Here is a 9,866-nt window from a genome sequence, read left to right as displayed (position 1 = left end):
AATGCCTAAATAATAGATGTTTACTGTAATTTACTAGTGTAATCTGTACTTCAGAGAACTTTTTAACAATTTACAATCGAATACTTGAGCAATATTAAGAGATTTGACCAAAGACGTAGGTAAATATTGGGTACTTTTTGTAACAGGTACAATTTGAATTTGTATTACCGTATTGCCCCGGACCTGTACTTATTTTTGTTTTGATAAGGCAAGATAAGGACAAGATATTTTAGATGGGTAAGACGGGATCAGACAGTAATCCAGACATTCAAGAAGCAGACTTTTCGTCAATAATTGATTTGCTTTGATTCAATAATGTCATATTACTGCGATAATTGGATGCAGTTTATAAGTTTGTATCTAACTGAGTCTATTAAACTTGCATAGATACGGAAAACTTTAAATGAGGTATTTCTGCTACTTTTCCCTCAATAATACAAATATGTATGTATTCGCTAATCAAAAAATGTTCACGGGTTTTTAATATGGCGGTCAACTTGATTTTTCTTATAAGAAATACTTCATTTTATGATAATTGTAGATAGGACTTAACACGCATTTACTCTTAGAGTTTTTTTCCTACAACCAGCTATTTTGTAATCTACAGCTCTTTAAATCATCTAAAATGGAAATGAGGCAAGGAATGTTTTACTTGACTGGGACAACCTATGAAAATTAGGGTAATCGCCGTTTTGGCCGCATACCCTGGGGCACAGCAGGGATAGTGTGAATGTGGCCTATCCAGCGGGATTCTTGGTTGTGATTGGGATGGAAAAAGTTATATGTAAATGTGAACCCCCGTGTTGTTTTAATGTTAAAATTCTTGCTGATATATCTAAAGTTCTGTAGGTTTCTGGTTAGGAAAGTTTATACACGTAACTCTAAAGTAAAAGCACCGTAAATTCATTGTTCCAGTAACAGTTTGATATACAAACAATACTGTAAATATAAACTATATAACATACATTCATAGGAAAATGGTACAATACAATATACTGCTCAAGTACTTCAAGACAAAATGACAACACGTATTATACGTATAAAAACGATTCATTATTTAATTTCACTATTGTAATTAATATCATAATTCTACATACGGTTTACCAGAGTTAAACATTATGTTTCTACGAAACGTCAAGGGTATATACATTTTTGTAATGATAAAAAATATAGCAAGAACATATTAATATAGTAAAAATTATTCGAAATTCTGTTTAGTTCAAGTTTTTTTATGAACATAGCAAGAAACATTACAGTGGTTATTTCTCACAGAAAAATATAAGAAGTGAGTAATATACGAGTGTAATTATGTTATGAGTAATGTTATATTTCTTAGCAACAAAATAATATAGATCTAGGAAAAAGTTTAGAACAAATAAGAATCTGTTTTTTCACTTTTCTATACTGATACTAACTATGTATTTGAATACTTAGTTTACGAACCATTATACATGAAATTGACAGTATAGTTTAAAATAATTAAAATATGCAAAGAGTTGTCCGTTTCACAACCTGAGAATATGAGTTAATAAAATAACAAGTTAGAGGTTACAATTTTGAGGATGCTGTTTGATGTATATTTGTATTTGCTGTATTGATTATGTAATTCTAAAGGCATTATTTTTGTGTCTATATTTCACCACAAATAATAACTGATGGTATGGAGTATGTCAAAGATGTCTCGTACTTTACAAATATAATCTTGGATGTTCGCCTCCCATGAGCAGCGGTACGGCCTGCAACACTCCAGCTGCTCGTTCTGGCACTGTAACACACAAGAAGGTCTTAATGTTTGCTAATGTCTGGCTATAAATGTAGGTAATCTGCTATTCCTAAATAACCAGAGTCAATTAACAACAAAGTTATCTAAAAGCTAGGAAACATTTTGTCCCAAGGGCAAACATTTAACGGCATTGACTCTAGTTTGATAAAAATTGATAAAATGCTGTGGTTTATTAAACATTTTGTGTGAAGGTCAATGGCATTCTCTTATTGGACCATTCGATTAAAATAATTAATATGTGCCATTTTAATGATTGAAATAAATCAATTTTATTTGTGGCAGCAAAGGAAGCGAATTTTTGTAGTGCACCGTAATGGATTACTGGTAGTTTTTATGCCACTTGTGTTAATTTTAATACAAGTTGATTACATAGTCTATAAGTTGATTGTTAAAAAGTATTCTATTTTTAAAACAAGTGCTATTAACGTGTATAGTCAAATAACCAGACCTCTTACCTACAATGAGTACATATTAATTCACGAGCTACAGTTAAGGAAATTTACTAGTTAATCAACTGATACGTAAATAAATATATTTCATTTGTTATGTCTATTTATTAACTTGCTTCTTTTGTATCTACATCAATAGCTTAACATATTAAGACAAATCTGCTCGAGTCGGCCATATAGGAATTAATATTTAAATAATTCGTTCATGTTCGCAGTTTATTTCGAGTTATTTTGTGACCAGTGATTTTTTTGTCAAAATTAAATTAATAGAACTAAACATAAATGTATCATAATTTTGAGGGCGTTAGACGTGGCTATAACTGTTAACTGAAACATATCTGACTGTATTAGTTAAATTAACCTAATAACCTAGATTTTTTCATATATGGAGTTATTTTAATTTCGTCTCAATAATTATCACAAGTCTTTCCTTGCCTATTCCTATATTTAATTCATTTCTATAGCCTTTTATTTTTTTATTATGATCTGCTATTTGCGCAATTTCTCTCAGGAATAATGTACTTGTAGTAACACATACGCTTGCCGTTTGCACAAATAAAAAGTAATTTAAATTTAACATGATTACGTATGTTTCAAAAAAATGATCCTAAAATCTCCTATCTATCTCCTAAAATATTCCTGATTAAAAGTTTTACAGCGATCAAACTGTATAAAGAAAGGCCAAGATATTTAACCAGGTGGGACAGCATTCACTGGGCATAATTAATTACGAAATAAATCAGCCATGAGGATTAATTAATTACTAAAATAGGGAAGGAAACAAAGCCAGCTTTGATGTGTCAATTTATTGAGTGCACGAATAGCAAGTATTTTAGCACTAAGGTTAGTTTACTATAATTTAGGAAATATAAAATAGATATCTTTGAGTCCCTGTAACTACTTTCCGGATTAACCACCATGGACGTAACAGAAAGGGGCAGCTTAACAACCTGAAATACGCTGACGACCTCCGACGTCACTAACATGGTACGCTATATTACGTATGGATAGTGGTTGTGGCAAATTAAAATTCAGCACTTTATTTTGACAGGAACAGGGCTTATTTCATTTAAATTGTTAAGCTTATAAGATGAGGTTCACAGACTCACAAGTGGTATAATTATTTTTTCTATTTCCGTGAAAATTGTGGATATATTTAAATTAAAATCAAACCTATGTGAAAATCAACTTGTTTGAATCAGATAAACACATTGCTTTTGCAGTTTGGAGTAAATTACCTAAATGTTTTTTCATGATTGCAATAAAACGACTGATGTTACATCTTACTTGTGTTTTAACACTAAAAGTGTTAAAAGTTAGTTCATCCATACAGAAACTACTAAAACAATAGTTTGTAGTCTCGATAAATGTTTTTCTAGACAACGGATTTGACAAAAAATATTAATGGAAATGTTTTCCATTAGGTTTCTCTAAAGTCTACACAACAATTCAAATTCGGTCGAAATCCATAATGGTGTTTTTTCCTCAAACTTTTTAAGAACACGGATATTTCAAAGCCTTGTTAGGTTTTTGAATAATTAATTGTAAAATTTTTAATATCATTATTTGTTGAAGCTATCACCAACATTTACGTATATTACATAGATCGCTTTGATCGGTCAGTGAGTAGTACTTAACGTATAATTGTATTTAAATATAAACGTTATATTAGTGTATATATATATATATAATATATATATATATAATATATATATATACATACTCATGAACATAAAATATATTATATATTACTTAATGAATGCGAAACTATTAACTCTTTACATCTTATAACAATTAATTCAACTGTGGCAAATGACTAATGTCACAGAAAAGTAGGTATCTATTATTAAATATATGATACCAGTACATTACTTTCTGTTACACTACATGATAAGGTCTACGCCTAGGAAGGGACGATACAACAGGGAGTAAACGTTGTGACTTGCTTCTGAAAACTTGTAAGTTTGCTCAACTCATAATGACGCCATAATAAAAACTTTGTTTCCTCTCAATAAAACCTGAGAATACAATTCTATCATAGCAAGGAAATGAGAAACGTGATGAATCATTCACCCTTTGACTAATTATTAATTATGATGTATAATTAATATAAGCCTTTCAGATCTTATGTTTGTTTTTACGCAATTACACAATATTTGGTCTTATAATTATCTCATTGGTGTGTGTGTGTGTGTGTGTGTGTGTGTGTGTGTGTGTGTGTGTGTGTGTGTGTGTGTGTGTGTGTGTGTGTGTGTGTGTTCAATGACGAGTTCAGAAATTGTCTCAACTGAGCTAACGTGTAGGAGTTTAGGGCTTATGACACGTATCCCAAGAGTATTGCTTTTCTCTCTTAATGTAATGAGAGCCAATAAAAATTAAACTAAATAAATTTATCTTCAAAGATTAGGAAGATTAATTTTCATAAAATACAACTGAGTTTCAAAAGTAATTTTAATTAATATTATATTTTCTATGCATTTTAATGTAATTTTAATATTTACTAAAATATTTACATATATTCTACATGAGTGAACGATTTATTTTAGTAACAAGATAAACGAAAAACTGAGGAATATGCCATAACCATATGATATCGTATTAAAATAATTTATTAATCTCAAATGAACCACACGCTCCAATCGATTTAAATGGTTAAATTAGTGCTTTTACTCGTAAAATGAATCTGTCACTTTCCTTTATTGAGGCAACAGAATCAAGAGAAATTGCATCTTTTTTGATCTTGGCGTTCTCACAGAGTTCAAACTGATCTCGTATCAAGGAACATTGGTCTTGTCATGTAGAACTCCTAATATCTCACTGGTAATTCTTTTAAACGCAAGATCCTTGGTCACATGCCAACTGAAGTGCTCCACCACATTTTTTATTAGGGACTAAAAGTACAAATATGTATCAATTGAGGGAATGCAGAGGATCATGTCTTTCTTAACAACGGCATATGGGCTATGACTGCGATAAAGTTTGGCATTCAGATTTTGAATAAGCCCTCATTTATCCCTTTACAGAGTAATAACATCCACAACTTCTGGATGGTAACTAAACATTATTAAACAACCTACCTATTAAAGGTAAAAAATAAAAATGTTCTAATTTTAAAATAATGAAACGTTTAATTTCCATTTGCACTATACTCAAGAATGCTCGAATGAGTTGTGTAATCACACTACAGTTTTTTAAGTATAATAACAATTGACGCACCACCACCACCAGTGATTGCACCACCAATGCAATCTGCAAGAAACACAGGGACATGTTGTACATCTACAATTTTACAGTTCATACAATTAGTTTTCCTAACTGAGCCATCACGCATATGTACTTAAGGTTTAATTGCGAACAGATTTTGAGTGTGAACTGTATTTTTTATTAGTCACAAAACTTTTGGTTAACGGTTTGCACAGGCTGTGCGTAGGCCTACGCATACGTTTGACCTTGACGTCAATTGTTCAATCCTTAACGCTAGCCAACCCATAATAAATATTAGATTATAATTCTCTCTAATGACTATTGAGATTGAAAAACAAATGTCTTAATATTGTTCATTCAGTGCTGTAGGACATTTAGTGTTGACAATACGATGATACTCAGACAAAGGCACTAAAACACGAATGAGTACCTCGAGAAACCCCCAGAGGACCATTTTTAAGTACATATACTTATATCATAGTCCGTAATTTAACTCCCTGGTTATTAATCCTTAAAATCCGTGGAATATGAGTATCCAAATGTTAAAAACATTGCTTTCCAAGGGACATTGCTTTGCTCTCCAAATACCATATCCTCATCTCATGGGAAGCGAATGAACAGGTAATATTCCATATTAAATCATTGGATAAGGTACAAAACAAGATGCATTCTTGTATGATGGTAATGCAATAACGGTTTACATGTATTTTCATTTAAAACTTTTCCTTCAGTTGACTTAACTTTAACTTTCATCTCAGAGGTTGTAGATCATACCGTGAGATAAAATTAATATTTAACTCCATGTAATGTGTAGTAGTTCAAAATTATATATAAATTAAATGTACTATTTAACAAACTGATAATCACCCAAAACAATGAACTAAGTATTATAGTATTATATTAGATATTATATTACTGATATGCAATAATAGATTCTTGGATGCTAGTAAGCATAAAAACTAAAAATAGGATTTCTTGTATCGTTTGTACATATGTCATAAATCAAAATCTTTACTGCAAAACATTTTAGTTTAATGCTCAACCAAATTTTATAGACCGTATCAAAACAATAAGAGACGGATTATAATTTTGTTTAATGTAATACAAATTGTGACTGTGAACTAATGGGGAAATTTGTTAAATTCGGCGTAGATACATTACATTTTGAATACGTTCGCTGTTTTTTACATTAATTTGATCTAATTTTGTACATTTTCAAGCAAAATAAACTATACATTTTACCGGAAAACAATACATGTTTTTGTAAACAAAAAAGATTTTTATGCAAAAGTTATAACGCATGAAATTGGAGTATATAGAATTAAAGAGGGGGATATCTAGAATTTAGATCGATGTAAGTAAAATGCTGAAAGACAAAAATATAAATACTTTTAACTCGCCAGGGTTCATGTATTTCGCATACATTATATTACTAAGTATACACAGTATATTCCTAGTATACAGAAGCCTATAATGGTAAATGTGTAATCTACCACACTCGCCCTACATCGACCGGAAATGTCGAGGCGAACGTGTATAAGCAGAGATTCATCATCTGGTAATATTGGCCCTGAACAAATTGGATGGATAAGATGTCTGGTTGTGACAGTGGTTCCGACTGAAAGTTATCAGTAACTTCACCTATGAGATTAGAGCGAGGGGACGAACATGCGTTCTACTTTCATTCTTCCATTTCTTTTCATCACTTCGACTGAGTTTTTATGCTTTTAAACAGAACACGAATCTATTTAAACAGTTAATCTTGTAATCAGTAAGAGAGTGTTGCAAGATATCTGTTGGGTATTAATGATTGTCAAAAATTAATTGTATTTCGATTAATTTATATCAAAAAGCTTATTTTCCCCCTTACTAGTTTTTACAAAATAAAATTCAGTTCTCAGCCATTGCTTGGCCGAAAATGTTTGCTTGCAAAGTGAAAATAAATAATTTCCTACACCAGCTTTTTTATACTGAATTTGACAGCAATATCCTTAAGAAATATTTAATAGGCTACTTGGTTTTTGTATTATTACATTCATAGTTTTGTGAACATTGAGAGAGGGGGTACATGAGTCAGTTAAACATTGCTAAATGTCAGCTCTTGCGTCGTAGCCCGTTATACAGTAAAATACACAAAACTAAATTTATTTACTAAAACTAAGCAATATAAAAAATAAAAATAAAATAAAGGAACATTTTTTTAACTTTGTTATCACTTAAGTAATGATAAAGTTTGTTCTAAATTTACTCTACTGACATATTTTATCAGAATAGGAGGGAATTTAAAATTTGGAAAGATAAATCCCTTTCTTTTTCAACCTTACATGAAAAATCAGAACAAACTGAATTCAATTTCACCTACAAGTGTTTTATTTTATCTGAAAAAATTGTTCATTGATAAAAGTATATTCTTCATTTTGGGTTATAAAGGTGTTATGATATTATAATCAATTCCAAATTAAGAGAGAATGTTCCCCCGAATTAAAAACATGAAGTAACAGCTATTCCAATCTTATGTTTCAGGTGAAAAATTGCATCTTACCCAATGAAAATATAATTATAATATCAAATTATATGTGTTATGGTGTTATAGTGCAAAAACTACTCCAGAAAACAATTTTAAACTAGAAAATTAGTTGAACTTAAACTTATTTGTAGAGTGAAAAAATTGTTCACATTAATTAGAGGTTGTATACTACCTTGGATACACATAACAAGCTCAATTTTCACAAAGCATACTTTTTAATGAAAATTGTTTTTCATTTCTTGAACTAAAAAGTTATAAGAAGTTTTCACATAGTTCTTAGATAATAGTAATCAAGGCAATGTATTCCTACTTAAACTTATTGGTCGTCTTAAAAAGTTAGAGTAAGCTGTTTTATTTTCACTGACCAAGGAACTCTCAGGTAAGCACAAGGCGGGAGTTCGGGTGTGATGGCCACTTAACTTGAATCGCACACATTTGAACCACTGGCCGATGCTTTTCACAGTAGTAATGAGCAAGTTATCATCCTTACTGAGTGCTACACTTACTACCGCCAGTAATACTGCACCTGTACAAAATGTAATGAACCAATTAGTTATACAGCAGTAATGCCTACTTGCAATGTTTTAAACACTAAAAATAAAGCCCCTTGAATTTTTGAAGAGTGTATTTTGTCACTTAAGAAATGATCATTGGTATTGTCACAAATAATCTGGCATAAAGATTTAGTACAACCCATAAAATATAAATAATCATGTTATCAGTATTTCATTAAATTTTATTAAAATACGGCAGCACTAAAAATTAAATTAGCGCATATTTGTCTCAAAATCTAAAGTACTATTTTAATAATGAGCTAAGACTGAAACCAATAAATTTTAATTGGAACATATCTAATGTCCTATTGTAATAATTGACTTTCGACCACCATAATTTAGATACACAATATTTAGCGTATATTATTCTTTTATTTTTGATTTTGTGAGTTAATAATATATCGTTTTCATTTAAAATACATTGGCAGGCTATCTGTGCTATTTGGCCCTTCACTAAATAGTCAATCGATCACGAAATAGATAATTTGATTCTTTGAGTTTTTTCAATCCCGGGTAAAAATATTATAATTTAATTTCACGATATTTATAACATTTGTAATGCAGTCAGTAATTTGATTTAACTCTTCTGACACGGGAATATTTATTTATTTTTTTATTGAGTCAAAACATATGTAATCAATTCAGGAAATATTAGTGATTATAATTATTTTATTGGTTTGGACAAATTTAAGTATTATTGAATTTGTCACTTTCATTAGTGGTAACTTTTCTAGTGGTGTTAAACCATACAATGTTACTATTAATAGTTACATATCGCCAGAAACATTGTTTAAATTGTGCTCTTTTAAATCGTGATTGGTGGAAATCAAATCAACATTTTTCTTGAAATAATGGATAAGTTACTCTTAGCCTTTTTCCATCCATTAAACTTTCAATAGGCAATTTAAAACTTCTCAAGTGAAAAATATATTCTATTTAGTATTTGTAATTAAAAATTTAAAAAATCTAGTCAGAAATACTTTTAAATCTTTATTCTTACAAATAATAGAAATATTATAATGAAATAAAAATAACTTAGCTACTGGTGTACAACTTACAATGTATCCATCTGCAATACAAAAACATGTCACTATTAATCTAATCACAGCTTATTTGTCAATGAGAGATGTTATCACCCCGTCACATCTTCTTATCACCCAATATTGATTCATGTAGGCCTGTCATATACATATAGACAATACATGGCAGGTTTCTTTGAAGCATATTAAATCGAGCTTAAGACTATGTTTTCGATTGAAATAAAACATAATTAAAACATGTGTACTGTGAATGTTTTGTGGCAATGAACCATCTTGTCAGATACTGATAACTTTTCCAAGGTGAGAATT

The 9,866-nt window shown here is 30.2% G+C and overlaps 1 protein-coding gene across 1 annotated transcript; it reads right to left on the bottom strand.

Annotated features, from left to right (window-relative positions):
- Positions 1–1,034: 1,034 nt before the first annotated feature.
- LOC124369290 lies at positions 1,035–9,656 on the bottom strand. The gene is made up of 3 exons (XM_046827222.1): positions 9,576–9,656; positions 8,329–8,489; positions 1,035–1,765 (listed from the first exon to the last, which is right to left on the bottom strand). The coding sequence occupies exons 1-3, from the start codon at positions 9,601–9,603 to the stop codon at positions 1,637–1,639; spliced, it is 318 nt and encodes a 105-aa protein (XP_046683178.1). The 5' UTR covers positions 9,604–9,656; the 3' UTR covers positions 1,035–1,636.
- Positions 9,657–9,866: the final 210 nt, after the last annotated feature.

Source organism: Homalodisca vitripennis, chromosome X (assembly GCF_021130785.1).
Source record: "Homalodisca vitripennis isolate AUS2020 chromosome X, UT_GWSS_2.1, whole genome shotgun sequence".
Taxonomy (NCBI): Eukaryota; Metazoa; Arthropoda; class Insecta; order Hemiptera; family Cicadellidae; genus Homalodisca; species Homalodisca vitripennis.
Note: the sequence above shows the minus strand (reverse complement) of the source record. Positions and strands in the feature narration are given on the sequence as shown.

What these genes read in the sequence shown, in the direction of transcription:
- LOC124369290 (XM_046827222.1), bottom strand. Translation starts at nt 9,603, where the DNA reads ATGTTTTTGTATTGCAGATGGATACATT. An exon ending in GTATTGCAGATGGATACATT is followed by an intron (nt 8,490 to 9,575) that starts GTAAGTTGTACA and finishes CATTTTGTACAG; the next exon opens with GTGCAGTATTACTGGCGGTA. An exon ending in GCTTACCTGAGAGTTCCTTG is followed by an intron (nt 1,766 to 8,328) that starts GTCAGTGAAAAT and finishes TGTGTGTTACAG; the next exon opens with TGCCAGAACGAGCAGCTGGA.